The sequence below is a fragment of the Meriones unguiculatus genome, chromosome X (assembly GCF_030254825.1).
Source record: "Meriones unguiculatus strain TT.TT164.6M chromosome X, Bangor_MerUng_6.1, whole genome shotgun sequence".
Classification (NCBI taxonomy): domain Eukaryota; kingdom Metazoa; phylum Chordata; class Mammalia; order Rodentia; family Muridae; genus Meriones; species Meriones unguiculatus.
Genome location: NC_083369.1, coordinates 25,858,743 through 25,882,304, shown reverse-complemented (window position 1 = coordinate 25,882,304; position 23,562 = coordinate 25,858,743). Strand labels below are relative to the sequence as shown.

The 23,562-nt window shown below is 38.0% G+C and overlaps 1 protein-coding gene across 1 annotated transcript in view; it reads left to right on the top strand.

The window, feature by feature from the left end:
* The window catches only part of Tex11 (testis expressed 11), a 126,097-nt gene that overhangs the window by 62,574 nt on the left and 39,961 nt on the right, over positions 1-23,562 (top strand). Inside the window, 1 exon segment of the mRNA XM_060375507.1 lies at positions 563-654. Within this exon segment, the coding sequence (XP_060231490.1) occupies positions 563-654 (92 nt within the window).

Sequence of the window (23,562 nt, the reverse complement as noted above, 5' to 3'; positions counted from 1 at the left end):
AACCCTTGCTTAGATTTGACCCATGGCCACTCAGTCTCCAACTGGGTCCTTAGTAAGGTGAACAGGGGCTGTCTCTGACATGAATTCCGTGGCTGGCTCTTTGATCACCTCCCCCTGGGAGGTGCATCCTTGCCAGGCCACAGTGGAAGATGATCCAGCCAGTCCTGCAGTGAGACCTGATAGGCCAGGGTCAGATAGAGGAGAAGGAGGTCCTCCCCTAGCAGTGGACTAGGGGAGGGGCATATAGTGAGGGGAGGGAGGGGGCTACAGCTGGGATATAAAGTGAATAAATCGTAATAAATAAAAATAAAATTAAATAAATAAAAAAGCATATTATCCAACATTTATGGCTGACTTCAGAAGGAAAGTTATTTTGACATGGCTTATTTACTCCGGTTCTAGAAGCAAAATATTTTCCCAGACTTCTAAAATAGCAGGTCTTTAGTTTGTTTTAGGTTCCTTTTCAGTGTGAGTATCCCTCAACTATTGTATCTATCAATGATGTTATTGATAAAATATGGTAAGGAATTTTATAAAATCAATACAATGTTTTTCTTTTCAGGCTAAAGAGGCTGTAGCAGTTGAGCAATGGGATCCTACAAATATTTTCACTCAGTTTTATATATTCAAGATTGCAGTCATGGAAGGAAACTCTTGACAGAGGTATAAATGTTCTTTATATATTAATGCAAACAATTAAAATCCTCAAAGAATAAAAAATAAACCTCACAATAAGAAAATAGGTACAGCTGGACATGGTGGTGTGGGTCTTTAATCCCAGCACTTAGGGAGACAGAGGCAGGAGGATCCCTGTGAGTGGAAGGCCAGCCTGGTCTATAAAGTGAGTACTGGACAACCAAGGCTACATAGAGAAACCATGTCTCAAAAAAAAGAACAACAGAAAAAAAAAAAGAAAGTAGACACACTGTTTTTAAGACACTGGACTGAATAGATATAAAATCATACAATAATGTTGAAGGCAGTTAGAAATAACCCGTGTTTTTTCACCCACACACTTGTTCCTAAAAATAATGACTCTGAGGCTTAAATATGTTTACAAAAGCCTAGGCCAACATAGTTAGGCATGTTACCTGCTTGCTCATAACTAATATCCTGTTTATTCTTTTCTTAGTTCTTCCATATGGCTTGTTACCTCACTCATGTTTCATGTATCTGTCTTCCTCATGCTTCACTATATTTCAGCATTCAGTCGCTCTACTGGAACTCCTCTCTCCTAGTTTCTATCTCAGCTATAGGCCAGTCAGCTATTTCCTGATGGGTGAAGAGTCTATTCAGTATGCAATAGATTATACTTCCCCCTTCTAGTCCAAATTAAAGGCCTTTTCTCTTATTACAATAAACCATGAACAATAAGAACAATTATAAAACAATCAGGTAAGATTTGTATTCACACTGTTTTGGCAGCTTTGGAGAAAGTACTGTTCTATCCTAGTGAGTTTAGAGTTTTGTACCCAAAGCACTTTCTATCATAGTTTGTACTTATCAACCTAAAAAAATCTACTTAGATCTAAAAATATTTTTTAAAAACATTTCGTTAAATCCAAAACAATGTAATCTTATTTGTGAGACTATATTCAATCTAGTCTTCAACCCCATCAGAGACATGAGAAATAATAAATATTACCTGAGTTTGTAAGAAGTGCAAAGCAAGCAGCCTCCAAAATTACAGAAATGACTGAGGCAGTTACCCAAGTTTTTCAGCAATTCTTGGAGCATCATTTTCAGCCTCCTGGCCCAGAATGTATGACAGACATTTTTTTTGTGTGTGTGTGAAGCAGGAATTATGAAAGACAAGCCTACCTTGTCCTTGCAAATCTTGGCTGCATCTCGTAAGTCCATTCTGGGTAGCATACTGTCATCAGATGAGGCAAGGGCAGTTTCTTTCATAGTAGCTAGCTTGCCATGTTTGAAGCAAACTCCATAGGGAGATTCTTTAATGCTCATGTCTCTTCCTCAAAGGCAAAAGGGGCTGCTACCAGGAGCAGACATGTCTCATTGTCAAGAAATCCTTAAAATAATAAAAACATCTTTAAATGCCATATTCTGTAGGTTTCTGAGGTTTTGGAAGACCATCTATTTAGAGCACATCTGAATAGGCAAATGTTGCTTGTTTCTAGCTATTTATTATCTGTTCAACCTAGGAAGCATATTTTTGTAATAAACCAGACTAATATGTGACATGACCATGAGTTTGACTAAATATTAACTTGCATTACTTAATCATCCTAAATAGTTTGTAATAGTAGCTTTTAAAAAGACTAGAATTTAATTTTGCATCCTAAAGAATCACGTACGTACAATACCTCAAAAAGAGTTAATGCATAGTATGTTGTAACCAAAATATAACCTTAATTTTGTATCAGTATACAAAGATTTATACCAGTTTAGGACTTTTTGTCTATTAATGCTCTATAGTTCAGGAGTGGATTCAATAATCTACCCTTTTTCCCCCATTATTCCTGTATCATTTCTATATACAATTCCCCCCTTTTTTTCCTTTCAACCCTTCTTACCCTATATAAGAAAGAGAGAGGGAAGGAGAAAAGAAAAAGAGAGTAACTGTTGAGTTTAAGCTCTTAAGAAACTGGAGAGTATGTGAAAGTAAAATGTAAAAGTAACTTTTTTTAACTTTTATTAATTACATTTTATTCATTTTGTATCCCCCCCATATACCCCTTCCTCCTCCCCTCTTCATAATCCCACCTTCCCTCCCCCTTCTTCACGCATGCCCCTCCCCAAGTCCACTGATAGGGGAGGTCCTCCTCTCCTTCCTTCTGATCCTAGTTTATCAGATTTCATCAAGAGTGGCTGCATTGTCATCTTCTGTGGCCTGATAAGGCTCCCATCAAGGGGAGGTGATCAAAGAGCAGGCCAATCAGTTTATGTCAGAGGCAGTCCCTCTTCCCATTACTATGTAACCCACTTGGACACTAAACTGCCATGGGCTACATCTGTGCAGGGGTTCTAGGTTATCTCCATGCATGGTATTTGGTTGGAGTATGAGTCTCTGGGAAGACCCCTGTGTTCAAATTTTTTGGTTCTGTTGCTCTCCTTGTGGAGCTCCCATCATCTCCAGATCTTACTATTTCCCACTTCTTTCATAAGATTCCATGCACTCTGCCCAATAGTTGGCCATAAGTCTCAGCATCTGCTTTGATAGTCTGCAGGGCAGAGCCTTTCAGAGGCCCTCTGTGGCAGGGTCCTAACTTGTTTCTTGTTTTTTTCTTATTCTGATGTCCATCCTCTTTGCCTTTCGGGATGGGGATTGAGCATTTTAGTCAGAGTCCTCCCTCTTGATTAGTTTCTTTAGGTGTACAGATTTTAGTAGGTTTATCCTATATTATATGTCTATATGAGTGAGTATATACCGTGTGTGTCTTTCTGCTTCTGGGATAGCTCACTCAGGATGATCCTTTCCAGTTCCCACCATTTACCTGCAAATTTCTTGATTTCCTTGTTTTTCATTGCTGAGTAATATTCCATTGTGTAGATGTACCACAATTTCTGTATCCATTCTTCAGTTGAGGGGAAGACCCTAGAACTCATTGGTACAGGAGACAACTTCCTGAACAGAACACCAACAGCACAGGCTGTAAGAGAAACAATCAATAAATGGGACCTCATGAAACTGAAAAGCTTCTGTAAAGCAAAGGACACCATCATCAGAACAAAACGAATGACTACATATTGGGAAAGAATTTTCACCAACCCTCTATCTCACAGAGGGCTAATATCCAGTATATATAAAGAACTAAAGAAGCTGAAAAGCAACAAGCCAAATAATCCAATTAAAAAATGGGGAACAGAGCTAAACGGAGAATTCTCGATAGAGGAATATCGAATGGCAGAGAAGCACTTAAAGAAATGCTCAACGTCATTAGCCATCAGGGAAATGCAAATCAAAACGACCCTGAGATTTCACCTTACACCCATCAGAATGGCCAAGATCAAAAACTGAAATGACAAAACATGCTGGAGAGGTTGTGGAGAAAGGGGAACCCTCCTCCACTGCTGGTGGGAATGTAAACTTGTACAACCACTCTGGAAATCAGTCTGGTGCTTTCTCAGACAACTAGGAATAGCTCTCCCTCAAGATCCAGCCATACCACTCCTAAGCATATATCCAAAAGAGGTTCAAGTACACAATAAGGACATTTGCTCAAATTTGTAATAGCCAGAAGCTGGAAACAACCCAGATGCCCCTCAACTGAAGAATGGAAAAAAGTAACTTGTATTTGCCATATATAATTGTCATCTCAGAGGTTTACTGCCTCTATCTGTTAACCTTGTCCTTGTTTTGAAATCTTCTAGCTTCCATACAAGCTACTCTAGGCCTAGAATATTTTTAGTCTTTGAGACTTACTGCTACATAAACTCACTCTTACTAGCTCTTTCTGAATTAGATGTCATTTTCTTTTTTTCTAGGTATATAAGGATATTTTGATGTCAGAATGTACAAAATATATTAATTGATTGATGGGGAAAATTTGTGTGTTTTTTTCCCCAAAAATGTACAGAATGCTGGGAAATATAAACTACATGTGATTTGAAATCTTTTCCTCCTCTTAATTTTCTAAAAATTTACTTTACAGGAACCCTCTTCCATTGCTGGTGGGAATGTAAACTGGTACAACCACTTTGAAAATCAATCTGGCACTTTCTCAGTCAATTAGGAATAGCGCTTTTTCAACACCCAGCTATACCATTGCTAGGCATATACCCAAAATTTGCTCAAGTATACAACAAGGACATTTGTTCAACCATGTTTGTAGCAGCTTTATTTGTAATAGCCAGAACCTGGAAACAACACAGAGGTCCATCAACGAAGGAATGGATACAGAAATTGTGGTATTTTTACACAATAGAATACTACTCAGCAATGAAAAAAGAGGAAATCATGAAATTTGCAGGCAAATGGTGGGATCTAGAAAAGATCATTCTGAGTGAAGTATCTCAGAAGGAGAAAGACACACATGGTATATACTCACTCCTATAGACCTATAAGATATGATAAACATAATGAAATCCATACACCTAAAGAAGATAAACAAGAAAGTGGACATGGGGTAAGATGATCAACCCTCACTTAGAAAGACAAATGGGAGGTGCATTGTACATAGGAGAAAACAAGTAACAGGACAGGAGCCTACCGCAGAGAGCCTCTGAAAGACTCTACCTAACAGTGTATCAAAGCAGATGCTGAGACTCATAACCAAACCTTGGGCAGAGTGCAGGGAATCATAAGAAAGAAGAGGAATTAGTAAGACATGGAGAGGATAGGAGCTCCATAAGGACCAAATATATGTGGGGACAGGGGTCTTTTCTGAGACTGACACTCCACCAAGGACCATGTATGGATATAACCTAGAACCTCTGCTGGGATGTAACCTGTGGTAGCTCAGTAACCAATTAGTTTTCCTAGTAAGCGGAACAGGGACTATTTCTGACAGGAACTCAATGGCAGGCTCTTTGACCTCCCCACCCCCCCAAGGGAGGAGGAGTCCTGCTAGGCCACAGAGGAGGACTGTGCAGCCAGTCCTGAAGATACCTGATAAAACAGGGTCAGATGAAAGGGGAGGAGGTGCTCCCCAATCAGTGGACTTGGAAAGGGGCAGGGAGGAGTTGAGGGAGGAAGGGTGGGGTTGGGAGGGAATGAGGGAGCGGGACATAACTGGGATACAGAGTTAATAAAATGTAACTAAAAATAAAAATAAAAAATTGATTATCATGCTAAACGAAAAAGAAAAAAAATTACTTTACATTGTGGTTGCAGTCCCATCCCTCCCCCCTCCCCCTTTGCCTATTCCTCTGAAAAGGGGCACTTCCTTTCCCATCCACCCAAGTTCATCAAGTTGTATCAGGACTGAGCTTGTCCTCTTCCTCTGTGGTCTGGTAAGGCAGTCCTGCCAGGGGGGAAGTGATCAAAAAGCTTACGAGTAAGTCATTGATATAGTCCCTACTTCCCTTATTAGGGGGCCCATATGAAGCCTAAGCTGTCCATCTTTGTATGGGGCATAGGTCCAGTCCATGCATGGTCCCTGGTTGGTGGTTCAGTCTCCACAGGCCTCTCTGGGCCCTGTTTGTCTTCTTGTGGAGCTCCTATCACCTCCAGGCCTTTTTCTCTTTTCTCCCACTTTTTCACAAGATTCCCTAAGAAAAAATATAAAAGAAATGGAAAATTTTGTTGATAGATTTTACCTACCAAAGTTAAATCAAGACCAGGTAAACAGTTTAAACCAACTTATTACCCCTAAGGAAATAGAAAGCAGTAATCAAAAGTCTCCCAACCCTAAAAAAGCCCAAGACCAAATGCTTTTAGCAGAGAATTCTACCAGATATTCAAAGAAGAGCTAGTAGTAATACTCCTAAAACTATTCCACAAAATAGGAATGGCAGAAACATTGATAAACTTTCTATGAAGCCATAGCTCCCCTGACACCTAAACCACAAAAAGACTCAACAAAGAAAATTTCAGACCAATTTCACTCATGAACATCGATGCTAAAATTCTGAATAAAATACTTGCATACCAAATCCAAGAATACATCAAATACATTATCTACCATGATAAAGTGGGCTTCATCCCAGGGATGCTGGGATGGTTCAAAATACAAACATCCATTAATGTAATCCACCATATAAACAAACTCAAAGAAAAAAAATTACATGATCATCTCATTAGATGCAGAAAAAGCCTTTGACAAAATCCAACACCCCTTCATGATGAAAGTCTTGGAGAGATCAGAGACACAAGACTCAACTCTAGACATAATAAAGGCTATATATAGCAAGCCTATAGCTAACATCAAATTTAATGGAGAGAAACTCAAAGGAATTCCACTAAAATCAGGGAAAAGACAAGGCTGACCACTCTCTTCATGCCTCTTCAATATAGTGCTTAAAGTTCTAGCTGGAGCGATAAGACAACTAAAAGAGATCAAGAGGATACGAATTGGGAAAGAAGTGAATGTATGGCTCTTTTCAGATGCTGTGATAGTGTATATAAGCGACCCCAAAAATTCTACCAGCGAACTCCTACAGCTGATAAACAGCTTCAGCAAAGTGGCTGGATACATGATTAATGAAATAAAAATTGGTAGCCCTCCTGTACACAAATGGCAAAAGGGGTTAAAAAGAAATTAAGGAAAGTGCAGCCTTTACAATAGCCACAAATAACATAAAATATCTGGGTGTAACTCTAACCAAGCAAATGAAAAAAACCTGTATGACAAGAACTTCAAGTTTCTGAAGAAAGAAATTGAAGAAGATATCAGAAAATGAATAGTTGTCACCTCCAAACATGAGTGCTTCCTTCTACAAAGTAACTTTACCCTCGTTGTTTGGGATTAAAGGTGTGTACTAAGGCCATGTCTGCATTCCAGGCAGATTACATAGACCTAGAAGGTCTTTGGATGGGATCCCTTTCCAGAACAGTTATGTTGCTGGTTTAAAATTCCTTTACAGTTAAAAACAAACAAACAAACAAACAAACAAAAAACCCAACCACCTATCTAGAGGATCTGAAATGGGTGGGCAAAATACTGGATAAGAACTGGGGAATTTTTTTTTTTTTTTTATCGCTGTACTTGTTTAAACTTTGTCATTTAAGTCAACCTACTCAAAAGTTTTAAAAGTTACGGGAAAAGGCTTTACCACCTTTGTAAGGTCCATCAATTCAAATAATTTTCATTTATTTTGTGTTTTCTATTAGCATACCAATGATCAGATAGATCTCTTTATGGCTTTTTCATACATCGTTAGGACTGAACCTTGCCCCCACCCCTTACCCTTTCCCTCTTCATCCTTTTGACACCTAGTGTTCCCGCTTCCACTTTTATAGCATATGCATTGTAACCTCACTCCCTTATAGAATCTTTTTACCTCTCTTTTAGGCCCCTTTACATTTCCCAAGCTCTACATGTAAATGAACATGTAGAAAATTTGGAAGGTATAATCTGCATAGGAGAGAAAACATGTGCTTCATGTCTTTGTTTTATAACGTACTAAGTCCAGTTAATGTTGCCCATATGTGCATGCATGTGGGGCCATCCGTAGATCACAGGAAACCTACCAGTGGTCACATCCTCAAAAGAGAATTCTTCCTCCCCTAGCAACTATAACATGCCACTACCTCCTAAGTAAGGAGTGGCTGACTTATTCATTTGCAGGTCTTAGGCAGGGACCACCTTCTTTTGAAGGATGTTAATAAAGCATGTACATTGTAGTAAATATAAAAGAAATGAGTATTGGGGCTATATAGTGTTTGTTATTAGCTCTAAGATTATTGCAGTGGTATTATCTAACCCGCTGGGACAGATAACAAGACACAGACACCTGTTAGATTTTATAATTACCCTCTTTACCTTGGGCTGGACAGTTATTTCACTTATGCTGTCCCAATATCCTCACCATTCGTCTCCCAGCCCCCATCCAATGCCACCTACCTTCATCCTCCTCATCTGGACTATCTTTCATCCACAATCTTAAAAATACTTGTTTTTATTCTTAATCTGGGCCTTTTGTTGCCATTATTGGAGTCTTTTCTCCTCTTCCCCATTGTTTCTTCTCCACACCAACCCATCTTGGCATCCTCCTTTCTTCCATCCGTCTGTCTCCTGTGATTCTCTCTTGAACCCCCAAACCTGGGACTCTTAGCCACACCTACCCCATTTTGCCCTGCCCAGGTATGGGCTGTTTAATCAACCATTCAGGTATATATTAAGGCAGGTTTACAAAAGAAGGATAGGTATAACCAGATCTTGAGGGCCAGCATTAGAACAAACCCCGTAGGAGTAGAATATTATAGGTAAAACAAAAGCAGTTAAGTGGAATACTGGGGGCAGAAAGGCTTAAGCAAGGATGGGTGTGGGAGTATGGGAGAAAGGAAGTGAAGAAGAGATATAACTCAATGGAAAAGATATGAAAACCAGTGTGGAAACCTACTATTTCATAGTCCAATTGAACCCATTCATTTAAAAAAGTGGAAGGAAAATAGGATGCATGTGAAATTAAATAGTGAAATGAAGTAGGGAATACTGAGGGTTAAAGGACTAAGTGGGGGTGGGGATGGGAAAGTAGGGGACAGGAGGAGGCACTGGTAGGTTAAAATCTAATGATCTATGAATAAGTTTTATGGAAACACACTAGTTAGTAAACTAATTTCAAAGTACAACTAAAAAAGTATTCAAAGAGAACTACTAGGTGTGGTTTGGCAACACTGTTGCTCTCTAAAGACATGGGTGCTTCAATGAAAATCTCAGTACAAGGCATGGTATAGCTTCCTGTGAGTTATTGGTCAAGTTATTAGTCAGACATCTCCAAAGAAACAGGCTGTTGCCCTTGTCCTTGGTTACAGATCATAACCACAGGGTGAAACCCTATTGCTGAAACACAATACATGCTGGCTGCAGGACATAGAAAAATTAATCTTAAACAGATTAAAATAAAAAAAGTCCTCTGCTTCCAGGATACCTCACTCAGGATGATCTTTCCTAGTTCCCACCATTTGCCTGCAAGTTTCATGATTTCCTTGTTTTTAATTGCTGAGTAGTAATCCATTGTATAGATGTACCACAATTTCTGTATCTATTCTTCAGCCAATGGGCATCTGGGTTGTTTCCAGGTTTTGGCTATTACAAATAAAGCTGCTACAAACATGGTTGAGCAAATGTCCTTGTTGTATACTTGAGCATCTTTCGGCTATATTCCTAGGAGTGGTATAGCTGGATCTTGAGGTAACACTTATTCCTAACTGTCTGAGAAAGAGCCAGATTGATTTCCAAAGTGGTTGTACAAGGTTACATTCTCACCAGTAATGGAATAGGGTTCCTCTTTCTCCACATTCTCTGCAGCATCTTAGCCATTCTGATGGTTGTAAGCTAAAATCTCAGGGTCATTTTGATTTGCATTTCCCTGATGACTAAGGATGTTGAGCATTTCTTTAAGTGTTTCTCTGCCATTCAATGTCCCTCTATTGAGAATTCTCTGCTTAGCTTTGTACCCCATTTTTTAATTGGATTACTTGATTTGTTGCTTTTTAACCTCTTAAGTTCTTTGCAAATTCTGAATATCAGCCCTCTGTCAGATATAGGGTTGGTGAAGATCCTTTCCCAGTCTGTAGGCTGTCGTTTTGTTCTAATGACAGTGTCCTTTGCTTTACAGAAGCTTTTCAGTTTTATGAGGTTCCATTTATTGATTGCTGCTCTTAGAGCCTGTGCTGTTGGTGTTCTGTTCAGGAAGTTGCCTCCTGTGCCAAAGAGTTCTAGGGTATTCCCCACTTCTTCTTCTAACAGGTTTAGTTTTTCTGCTTTTATGTTGAGGTCTTTGATCCACTTGGACTTTAGTTTTGTGCAGGGTAATAAGTATGGATCTATTTGCATTTTTCTACATGTAGACATCCAGTTAGACCAGCACCATTTGTTAAAGATGCTGTCTTTTCTCCATTGTATGGTTTTGGCGTCTTTGTCAAAGATCAGGTGTCCATAAGTGTGTGGGTTTATTTCTGGGCCTTGTATTCTATTCCATTGACCCACCATTCTGTTTCTATGCAAGTACCATGCAGTTTTTATTACTGTTGCTCTATAGGACAGTTTGAGATCAAGGATAGAGATACCTCCAGAAGATCTTTTATAGTATATACTCACTTATAAGTCAATATTTGACATAAAATATAGGATAATCATACTAAAATCTGTATACCTAAAGAAGCTAATCAAGAAAGAGGATCCTAGGTAAGATGCTCAATCTTTATTTAGAAAGGCTAATGAGAAGGACATCGGAAGAGGGAGAAAACAGGGAACAGGACAGGAGCCTATCACAGAGGACCTCTGAAAGACTCTACCCAGCACGGTATCAAAGCAGATGCTGAGCCTCATAGCCAAACTTTGGGCAGAGTGCAAGGAATCTTATGAAAGAAGGGGGAGATAGAAAGACCTGGAGGGAACAGGAGCCCCACAAGGAGAGCAACAAAACCAAAAAAATCTGGGCCCAGGGGTCTATTCTGAGACTGATACTCCAACCAAGGACCATGCATTCAGATAACCTAGAACCTCTGCTCAAAAGTAGCCCATAGCAGCTGTGTCCAAGAGGGTTCCCCAATAATGGGAGCAGGGACTATCACTGACATGAATTCAGTGGCTGGCTCTTTGATCACCTCCCCCTGAGGGGGAAGCATCTTTATCAGTCCACAGAGGAAGGCAGTGAAGCCAGTCCTGATGAGACCTGATTGACTAGGGTCAGATGGAAGGGGAGGAGGATCTCCCCTATCAGTTCACTTGGATAGGGGCGTGGGAGAAGAAGAGGGAAGGAGGGTGGAATTAGGAGGGCATAGGGGAGGGGAATACGGCTGGGATACAAAGTCAATAAACTGTAATTAATGTAAGAAAATTTAAAAAAGGAAAAAAAAGTCCTTCTTGTTGACTAGCCTTTATAGTGCCAGATAATCCTATGCATGCTGTGTTGGAATAAAATTCACAAATGATCTTATCCAGTACTAGACCATGTATGCCACAATCTGCTAGGCAATCTATGCCTACTGGTAAAGTAGTGTCATGATTGTTATAAGGCTTTCTGATTGGATTTTAAGCCTGATTCACAGGAGGGGGTTTCATTCCTAGGATACTGTTGGAATTTCGGTTGCTATTGCATTGCATCTGTAGATTTCCTTGGGGGAGAATATCTGTTTTTTACAATGTTCTTCTAATCCATTCTTCTCATTTTCTAGTGTCTCCCTCAGTTTCCTTCTTTAGTGTTTTGAGTTTTCATTAGAGCAGTTGTTCATTTCCTTGTCTAGGTTTGTTTCAGTTTGTTCAATTATTTTATTTTATTTTTATTTTTAAAATTTATTTATTTTTTATTAATTACAGTTTATTCACTTTGTATCCCTGCTGTAGCTCCCTCCTTCACTCCCTCCCTCTTCTCCTCCCATGTCCCACCCTAAGTTCACTGATAGGGGAGGTCCTCCTCTCCTTCCATCTGACCCTAGCCTACCAGATTTCATCAGGATTGTCTTCCTCTGTGGCCCGGTAAGGCTGTTCCCGTCTCAGGGGGAGGTGATCAAAGAGCCAACTACTGAGTTCATGTCAGAGGCAGTCCCTGTTCTCATTACTAGGGAACCCACTTGGACACTGAACTGCCATCGGCCAAATCTGAACAGGGGTTCTAAGTTATCTCCATGCATGGTCCTTGGTTGCATTATCAGTCTCAGAAAAGACCCAAGTGCCCAGATTTTTTGCTTTTGTTGCTCTCCTTGTGGAGCTCCTGTCCTCTCCAGGCCTTTCTAACTCCCCCTTCTTTCATAACATTCCCTGAACTCTGCCTAAAGTTTGGCTATGAGGCTCAGCATCTGCTTTGATACCCTACTGGGTAGAGTCTTTCAGAGGCCCTCTGTGGTAGGCTCCTGTCCTGTTCCCTGTTTTCTCCTTCTTCCAATGTCAGTCTTGTTTGCCTTTCTGAATGAGGACTGATCATCTTACCCAGGGTCCTCCTTCTTGCTTAGCTTCTTTAGGTGCACCAATTTTAGTATGTTTATCCTATATTATATTCCTAATATCCACTTATAAGTGAGTATATACCTTGTGTGTCTTTCTCCTTTTGGGATACCTCACTCAGGATGATCTTTTCTAGTTCCCACCGTTTGCCTGCAAATTTCATGATTTACTTGTTTTTAATTGCTTAGTAGTATTCCATTATGTAAATGTACCATAATTTCTGTATCCATTCTTCAAATGAGGGACACCTGGGTTGTTTCCAGATTCCGGCCACTACTAATAAAGCAACTACAAACATGGTTGAGCAAACATCCTTGTTGTATACTTGAGCATCTTTTGGCTATATGCCTAGGAGTGGTATAGCTGGATCGTGAGGAAGTACTATTCTTAATTTTCTGAGAAAGAGCCAGATTGGTTTCCAAAGTGGTTGTAATGTAGGCACTTACTGTTATAAACTTAGTTCTTAAGGCTGCTTTCATTGTATCTTACAGGTTTTAGTATGCTGTGTCTCCATTTATATTAAATTCTGGCACTTTTTAATTTCCTTTTCAATTTCCCCAATAATCGTTCTATCATTTAATATTGTATTGTTTCATCTCTATAAGTTTTGGGAGTATTCTGTAGCTTGCTATTACTTTTTAGATTTACTCTCTTGTGATCAGATGGAATACAAGAAGTTATTTGAATTTTCACGTGCACTTTAAATACAGTGTATGTGTGTGTGTGTGTGTGTGTGTGTGTGTGTGTGTGTGTGTACATGTGTTTTTTAAGAAACCAAAACGTTTTAAATCTCTGAAGCTAGAGTTGCAGGAATCTATGACCAACCTGATGTGTGTATTGATACCCAAACTTTGACCCTTTACAAGAGCAGCAAGCATTCAACTGCTGGGTCCTCTCTCCTACTCATTACTGTGATTTTTAATACTCTCTTTGCGTCCTATTATATATTATCTGTTTCAGAGTTAGTTTCTTGGAGTGCTGAGAAGGCTTTGTATTCCGTAGTGTTCGGATGGAATGCTTTGTGGGTAGATGTTAAGTCCATTTTATCTATGACTGTTATTTAATTTGATTTTTCTCTGTTTTGTTGTTTGTTTGTTTGTTTGTTTGTTAGGATGACCTATTGGCGAGAGTGGGGATTGAAGTAACTCACTGTGTTGGGGTTAACCTTTTACTTCCTATATGATGGTGCTTTTTTATGAAACTGGATGCGTCCCTTGTTCAGCACATATATTTTTAGAATTGTAATGCTTTTTTTTTTGGGGTACAGATTTGTTTATTTATTATTTATACAATATTCTACCTGCATGTGCGCCTGCACGCCAGAAGAGGGCACCAGATCTCATTCTAGATGGTTTATGAGCCACCAAATCTTTGCTAGGAATTGAAATCAGGATCTTTGGAAGAAGAGCCAGTGCTCTTAACCTCTGAGCCATCTCTCCAGACCTGTAATGCCCTCTTGATTGGTTTTTCAGTATACAGTAACTTTTTTTTAAGTAACTTTTTATGTCTTCTGACTAGTCTGGTCTATTTTGTTAACTATCAGAATAGCAATGCCTTCTTGTTTCTTAGTTTTGGTGCATAGAATACTTCTTATCATCCTTTAGAGCCTAAGATAGTGTCTGTTTTTATGGCAAGGTGTGTTTCTTAGGTGCAGGAAGAAGGTGCATCATTTTATTAAAATCGACTTCATTAGTCTTTGTCTTTTGATTGGGTGAATAAGATTTTGAGTATTCAGACTTATTATTGAAAGATTCTTTTGATTGATTCTCAGTATTAGGTGTTTTTCTTAATCCTCATTTTCTTAGCTACTATTTTAGGATCCTTATTTTTTTTTTCTCTGTAGCCCCTTGGGTGTGCTTATTTTTTTCTTCATCCCAAAGAATTCTTTCTATTACCCTTTGTCAAGCTGGCTTATTGGCCATAAATTCCTTACTCTCCTTTTATTACAGAAAGTTTTTCTTTCTCCATCTATTATGACATACTGTTTTCCTAGGCACTATAGTCTGGATTGACAGCTGTGATCTTTTGGAACTTGAAATACATAATTCCATGACCTTTTGGCTTGTAAAGTTTCTGATGAGAAAGCAGCTGCTATTTTAATGGGCTTGTTTTATATGTGACCTGGTTTTTGTTTATTTGTTTGTTTTTGTTTGTTTTGTTTTTTGTCTTTTGCAGCTTCCAATACACATTTTGTTTTATATATGTATATACATATATACATGTATATACATATGTATACATATATGTGTATGTATATGTATACATACATATGTATACATATACATATATACATATGTATACACATACAGTGTATATTCTTTTTATAATTATAATTTATTACAGTTTACTCAATTTGTATACCAGCTTTGGCTCCCTGCCTCATCTCCTCCCAATCCTATCCTCCCTCCCTTTTCTCCCCTTATGCTCCTCCCCTAGTCCACTGATAGGGGAAGTCCTCCTCCCCTTTTATTTGACCCTAGCCTATCAGGTCTCATCAGGACTGGCTGCACTGTCTTCCTCTGTGGGCTGGTAAGTCTGCACCCAAACAGGGGGAGGTGATCAGAGAGTCTGCCACTGAGTTTATGCCAGAGACAGCCCCTGCTCTCCAGACTAGGGAACCCACTTGGAGACTGAGTTGCCATGGGCTACATCTGAGTTGGGGTTTAAGGTCTTCTCCATGCATGGTCCTTGGTTGGGGTATCAGTCTCTGCAGGGCCCCCAGGGCTCAGATTTTTTTTTTTTTTTGGCTCTGTTGGTCTCCTTTTGGATCTCCTTTCCCCTCCTGGTCTTTCTATTCCCCCCTTCTTTCATAACATTTCCTGTATTCTGCCCAAAGTTTGACTATGAGTCTCAGCCTCTCTTCGATACCTCAATCAGTAGTCTTTTAGAGGCCTTCTGTGGTAGGCTCCTGTCCTGTTCTCTGTCTTCTCCTGCTTCCAATGTCTATCATGTTTGTCCTTTTGTATGAGGATTGAACATCTTCCTTAGGGTCTTCCTTGTTGTTCAGTTTTCTTTTTTAATTAAATTTTTATTTTTTATATTAATTACAGTTTGTTTACTTTGTGTCCCAGCTGTAGCCCCCTCCCTCATTCCATCCAAATCCCTCGAACCATCCCTCATCTCCCATGCCTCTCTTTAAGTCCACTGATAGGGGAGGTCCTCCTCTCCTTCCATCTGACCCTAGCTTATCAGGTCTCATCAGAACTGGCTGCAATGTCCTACTCTGTAGCCTGGCTAGGCTGTTCCCACCTCAGGGGATGTTGTCAAAGAACTAGCTACTGAGTTCATGTCAGAGACAGTCCCTGTTCCCCTTACTAGGGTACACACTTGGATACTGAGCTACCACGGGCTACATCTGAGCAGGGGTTCTAGGTTATATCCATGAATGGTCCTTGGTTGGCATATCAGTCTCATAAAAGACCCCTGTGCCCAGATATTTTGGTTGTTTAGCTTCTTTAGTAGTATGAATTTTAGTATGTTTATCCTATTATTGAATGATGGAGAAACACTGAATTAAATGTTCAACATCCTTAGTCATCAGGGAAATGCAAATCAAAACAACCCTGAGATTTCACCTTACACCCATCAGAATAGCTAAGATAAAAAACTCAAGTGACAACATATGCTGGAGATGATGTGGAGAAAGGGGAACCCTCCTTCATTGCTGGTGGGAATGTAAACTTGTACAACCACTTTGGAAATCAATCTGGCACTTTCTCAGAAAATTAGGAATAGTGCTAACTCAAGATTCAGCTATACCTCTCCAGGGCATATATCTGAAATATGCTCAAGTACACAACAAGGACATTTGCTCAACCATGTTCACAGCAGCTTTATTTGTAATAGACAGAATCTAGAAACAACCCAGATGTCCCTCAATCGAGGAATGGATACAGAAATTGTGGTACATTTACACAATGGAATACTACTCAGTAATTAAAAACAAGGAAATCATGAAATTTGTAGGCAAATGGTGGATACTAGAAAAGATCATCTTGAGTGAGGTAACCCAGACTCAGAAAGACACACATGGAGTATACTCACTTATAAGTGGATATTAGACATATAGTGTTTTAATACATTGTAAAAGTTTCTTTTATAGACCTGGGTATTTGGTGTTCCATATGCCACTTGCATTTGGATTGTACTTGGATGGAATTCTCTTTCCCTCAATTTGAGAAAATTTCCACTGTGCTTGCATTCAAAATAATTTCTATGCCTTTGGCATGAAAATATTCTTCTTTGTGTTTGTAATTTGTAGATTTATTTTTTACGGTGTCCCAGAGATTTTACATGTTCATTCATGTGGTTTTTAAATTTTATTTTTATTCTTTTCTTGAAGCACTTATATTTATGAACCTTTCTCTTGGCAAGCTTTACAGTGACTTTTCATTTGACTTATTGTTTGTTTCCAGCATATTTTCAGTATTTCTCTTTATTCCATTTTTATATCTTTGTTGACTCTCATATATTATTCAGTAATTTGTGTTCCCTTGGAACTCATTCTTGAGTTTATTTGAGTAGCTTTTTATTTCTTTGAACAAATTTATAATCGTTATTTTACTGTGGGGTTGGTGGTTTTGGAGATCACATGTCTTGGTTTTTCATGTTGCTCGTGCTTTTGCTTTGGAATTTGTGAATCAACAAGTAGAACATAGGTTGAATTTTTAAAAATTCATTTAGCTCACCGTGTTTCTTTTCAATAGTTCACAGTGTTCAAGGTGAAATAGCATTTCAGTGTCACTGTCTTTGGTTTGATTTTGTGTTCAGAACAACAGTCCTTATTCCCAGTCTTCCCTTGTGAGTAGAATACTGTCTGCAGAAAACAGGCAATAGGCAGGGGCAGACCTAGTATGAAAATGAGTAACTATATAAAATAGTCCTTGCAAACTAGGACCAAGAAAGATATTTATATTGTATTATTATCATAAAAATAAGACTCATGGCTTGAGAGTTTTAGTTGAATTCACTGTAGTTATTTATCTGACTGGATTTTTTTTTCTTAAGTAATTGAACCACATTAGTTTCATCATAGAATAATAGTCCAGGACAATTCATTTCTTGAGGAACTCTAAGATCTCTCAAATCCGGTTCTAGGCTAAGGTATTTCTTGGTGGTTTTAAAAATAAGATAGCCTGTTGTAACTTTATAACAATAAGCCTCTTTACTTGTCAAATAGGGCTCATGTTTTATTGTAAAATGTGTAATCTTAATTTTAAAAAATTAACAATTTTGTGTAGTTTTGAAAGCCAAGTTTTTAGTATGATGTCATCTCAGAATCTAATTGCTTCAGAGTTAACTGCTAATGCAACGTCTTCGTTGTGTTCTTTGAATTAGTAATAAGTTGTCATTGTATATCTATTTTTGATGGTAATAAATAAAATATTACGCAAAAATGAAAATGAGTAATATTCAACTATAAACCACCCCTTAAACACTTTAGAAAGTAAAATGGGCATTAATAATACTGTGTAGAGTGATTTATTAGTTACTGTGGATAAGAATGGAAAGAAAAAGAAAATACACTGTAAAACTAAGGATTGATATTGGGATGATAGACAGAAAGCCGAGGAAGTAAACATAAATAGAAGATGGAAATTTATGGGCAGTGGCAGGGGGTGGAGTGAGAAGAAAGTTTGGGGAATGATAGACTGAAAAGAGAGAACCACGTATATCAAACCAAGTCTATCAAACAATAGACTGAAAACCAGGACAGACTTTGTTCTTTGGAAGAGGAAAAGTGAAAGAAAAGGGTAAAGTTTTTGTTGTTGTTGTTTTGGTTTGTGTTGGTATAATGTTCTTTTGAAATTTTTACCCTTTACCGTTGCTCATTCAAATGCTGATTTCTCCCCCCACTCTCTGGTTTCAATCCGGATAATGCGTTGTGATACTTATTCTAAGCATTCTGTCTCAACTGTGTGTAAACAGGCCAGAATAAAACAACTAGACACAATGTTTTGCAAAGGGAGGAGCCAGAGGACAGGAAAGAGAAGGGGCGAGAGGAGAGCTTAGAGAGAGAGCTGGAGGAGAGATCTTGGAGGATGTGGAGCATGAACCAGACCTAAGATTTCACAAAAAGCAAGTATAATGTGGGTAAAATCTAAATGTTAGGAAACTATGAGGGCTTGGAGGTTTAGGAGGGAGTAACTATTGCCCAGCATTGTGTTCTAGGTTAACTAAAGAAATCCCAGTGTCTGTGTGGTGGTTTGGGTATAGAGCTGTTTAAGACTAACAGCAGCTTTACTGAAAAAATATCAATAATAAATATTAATAGTCACTTACAACAGGTTTGTTTGGTTATTTTTTTTGTCCTGGTTTGTTTAAGCAATATAGAGCAAGAACAGTGGGACAAGATGATATGTTAGGTAACATTAAGTATTGAATGGAGTAGATGTAGGGGAAAATGCTATTTGGAGGTATAGGGTACAAAAATTGACTGGCTTGATTGTTAGATTCCATTTGGACTCTTTCAGGTTTACTTCACTGTCTCCTAGAATCCTGTTGCTCCCTTGGAAGCTCCTCTGCAGTGGTTTCTGTCCTCTTAGTCTTTCTTTGCATGATAGGATTGCAAATGCTGTTCTGATCTGTGAGCAATGTTTCACTGGCAGGAGTCTCAGATGTTGCTCACACCTGTGATCTCCTTCATGGTTCTATTTGTGATTGCTGGCCCTGCCCTTGTGCACCCCCTAGTTGGCCATCTTTCTTTTTCTTGTTTTTATGGCATTTATTTAAAATTTGATTTTCACTATATACTTCTTTCTGTTAAGATTGGGTTCATTTTCTCATTCCTTGAGTTTTGATGCTAATTTATTTATTTGCCATTATTATTATTATTATTATTATTATTATTATTATTATTATCATTATCATTCCTCCCTGTCCCTTCTCTCAAGCCCTCTATTCTAGAGATCTACCTTGTAGAGCAGGCTGGCCTGGACCTCACTGTGTAATACAGACAGATTCTGAGCTTGCAATCCTGTCTTTAAGGTGATAGGGTTATAGGTATGCCTCCCTTCCTACACTTGATTTTTCTTTCTTGCTCTCACTCTTTCAGTTTTTAATTTATCCTTCTCTTTCAGTTTTTTATGTATATTCTTTTCATTCATTCATTAGAATAGGTTTAACATGTTTATATTTCCATTTTCATTTCTCTCAAAATATTTCAAAAAAATCCCCCTTAATTATTTTTTGTTTCATAACCTCTTCATAAGCATGCCATTTAATTTCTGTGCATTTTGATTTTTTTCAAGATTCTTCCTTTTATTAATTTCTAGTTCCATGCTACTATCATGGTGGAAAATATATTTAACATGCCTCCAGTATTCTTGAATTTGTTAAAAACATACTTTATCCTGGAAAACGTTTTATGCATGCTTGGAAAGACTGCATATTGTGTGGCTGTTGGAAAAAATATTTTCAATATGTCTGTCAGGTCCAATTGATCTAAAAAATAGTTACATCCAGTGTTTCCTTATTGTTTGTCTATCTAGATAATATATACAGTGTTGAAAGTAGAATATTGAAGGCCCCCACTAGTACTGTAATCTATATTTTCCTTTAGTTCTATCATTATTCTTGTTATATACTTAAGTATTCCAATGTTGGATGAATGTATATTTGTAATACTTTTTAATACATTTGCATACTTTAATATTGTGTAATGGTCATTTTTTTCTCCTTTTGTAATTTTTACTGAAAATTTATTTTATCTTGTTTAAATACAGCTAATCTTGCTATAATTTGTTATCCATTTATGTATAATGACTTTTTTAGCTCATTACATTCAAACTATGTGTCCTTAAAAGGTTGTTCTGAAAAGGGAGTCTCTTATAGATACAATATTTTCTTGGTTTTAATCTTTTTACATACTCTGTGTCTTTTGACTATAGAATTAAGCCATTTACATTCAAAGCAATTATTGATATACAAGAACTTGTTTATTGGCATTCTATTAATTCTTTGTGTTTTATAGATCCTTTGTTCTTTCTACCTATTGTTTTCCTTTGTAATCAGGTGACATTCTGTAGCCATCTGCTTTGATTACTGTGTGTGTTATCTAATAATTATAGTTTAATTTGGGGGTAAAAGTCTTATTTAGAACTTCTTATAATAGGCTGTTTTAAATTCACAATTACTTTACTTTGATCATAACAAAATAACTCAACATTTTTATGTCACCTGCCTCCACATAGTTTATATTTTAATACAACTTATAGTTTATATTAAGTATTCTTTAAAATATTATACGTCTCAGTTTAATAATTTAAATTTTAACCTTCATTTTAAATTCAGAGTGAGTTACATACTTATCAAGACTATTCTAAATTTAACTGAGTACTCTCATGGTTTAGCTTTTTATCTTGCTAATAAACATACTTTTTCCTCAGCTCAAAGAATTCCCTTTAATATTTCTTTTTTTTAATTTACTCTTTTAATTTTTATGTATTCATTTTATATCCTGATTGTAGTCCCCTACCTCATCTCTTCCTAGTCCCATCCTCCCTCCCTCTTCTCCCCTATCCTCTTCCCCTAGTCCACTGAAAGAGGGAGTCCTCTTCCTCTGCAATCTGATTCTAGTTTATCAAGTCTCATCAGGACTGCTTGAATCCTCTTATGCAGTGGCCAGGCAAGGCCGCATCAGTAGGAGGAAGTGATCAAAGCGCAGGCAACTGAGTTCATGCCAGAGACAGTCTCTCCTTCCCTTCCTCAGGAACCCACATGGAGACTGATCTGCCTACCAGGGGATAACCACACTAAAATCTACAGACCTAAAGAAGCTAAAAAACAAGGAGGACCTTAGAGAGGATGCTTAAATTTCATTCAAAACAGCAACTGAGATAGGCACCAGAAGCAGTGGAAGAGAGAAGAAACAGAATTGGAGCCTCTGTCCTCTGAAAGGCTCCACCCAACAGGGGATCAAAGCAAATGCTGAGACTCACAGCCAAACTTTGGATAGAGTGCAGGGAGTCTTATGGAAGAAGGGAGATAGAAGGACTGAAAGGATAAAAGAACCCCACAAGGAGACCAACAAAGCCAAAAAATCTAGCCAAGGGCTCCTGCAGAGACTGATGCACCAATGAAGGACCATGCATGGAGAAGACCTAGACTCTCTTTACCATTTCTAACAAGACATCTCTGATGTTGAGGATATTCCTTTAGTGTTTATCTGGGAATTTTTATTTGCCCTTTATTTTCTTGCCAAGTATTCCTACTTAGCAGTTTTTAACATCTGTACATTGGATCTGTCTTCTCAATTTTTCATGGCTAGTGATGTTCTTACCGAGAAACATTAGTGCTGCTGGAGCATTAGCACACTGTTAGATGTGGCACTTCATTTCAGCTGGCACTGTCAACTCAATCTTTGCCCTTTTTAAATTATTTTATAATATCTTAGTCAACACTTGCTTGCATTAAATCTGACACTTATTGTTTTCTACTGTTATTTCGTTAAATAAAATTTCTATTTGCATAGCAATTTCTTTTATTATTATAATTTGAGCATTTGCTCTCTTGATGCTTTTTCATAAATTTCACAATATTTATCATTTTTTCTCTCATCTTTTCTTTGGCTACATATTGTTAAATTGTCTTCGAGTTTAGTTTCTTCTACTTGATCAGACTTACTACTGATGCTCTTTAAGACACGTTTCAATTCTAGAATTTCTGTTAGTATCTTTTTGGTTTTGTATTTTTGTTTTGAAACACATAGCTTTATAAGTTCAGCTGGCCTGGAACTTGTGTGATCTCCCTGCCTCTGTGCTCTGTGTCCTATGGATATAGGCGTGTATCAATATGTTCGGCTCTGTTTTATACTGTTTTTGTTATAATTTTTTTTCTGTTTTCTTTTTGTATTTCTTTTTAAATTTAATGTAGATGAGTGTTTTGCCTGCATGTATGCCTGTTGCTTGTAGGGGCCAGAAAAGGGTATCAGATTGCCTAGGCCTGAAGTTGTCATGTGGGAGCACTGAATCAAACCTGGGTCCTCTTGAAGAGCATCTAGCGCTTTTAACCACTAAGCCATCTCTGCATCCCCCTTTATCTTCTTTTGAAAAGCATTATCTATTTTTTGAGATTGACAGGGGGAGGGGAGAGGAGGATAGTACAATAGAGAATAGACCACAGTGTATGTGTGAAAGTCAGAGGAAAACTTATAGGAATCAGTTCTCATCTTCAATAATGTGGGCTTCAGGCATCAAAATCAGGTCATCAGGCTTAGCATCATGCATGGTTATCTGCTGAGCCTTCACCAGCCCTATTTCTCTATATCCTTAATGTTTACTAAGCTTCTCTAAAACATGTTTTTTTTTTAAATATTATTATTAGCCAGGCCGTTTACAAATCTACATTTCTTTCATTCAGTTTTTCAAAGATTTCATTGTTAGTTAGGCTAGTTTCAAACTCCTATGGACATGTGCTCCTCACATCTCAGGTTCTGAATGCTAGAACTCCAGGTCTGTGCCTTGCAGCCTGGTGTATAAACCTCCAGTTTCTTTAGAGACTTTTACTGGCACCTTATTTTATCACTGAGGTAATATATTGTTTCCATGATTTTGTTTGATATTTGTGGCCTACAGTCCAGAAGTGAAGCCCCCAAGTTCGTTTGAAGTGACAAAACACACATTAGCATTATCAGACAGCACGTGGAGCAAAAACCAGATAACTAATACGTATGTTAAGAATCACTGAAATTCAGATGCAGAGAGGCACTAAGAACTGGAATTGAATTGGGAAATCTCTACAATAGGAAGAAAACTTCAGTTGCGCTTTGAAAAAAGGTACCATTTTGATATGTAAGAAAATATTTCAAAGGATGAGAGCTGATGTAACTAAAATGTGAAAAAAGGTAGTGTGATTGGCTTGGCTTGTGAGACTGTGCATATGGTTAGAATGATAAAGGTTTTTATTTCTCTACCGTTCTTGATCTTGTGCCTAATATAGTGACGTGTTATGTTAAAATACTGCTATAGAGGAAAAGTACAAGATAAAGTTGGATTGATATCTGTGGCCTGATTGTATAGTATTTAGTTTCTAACCAACAAGAAAATTTTGTTGG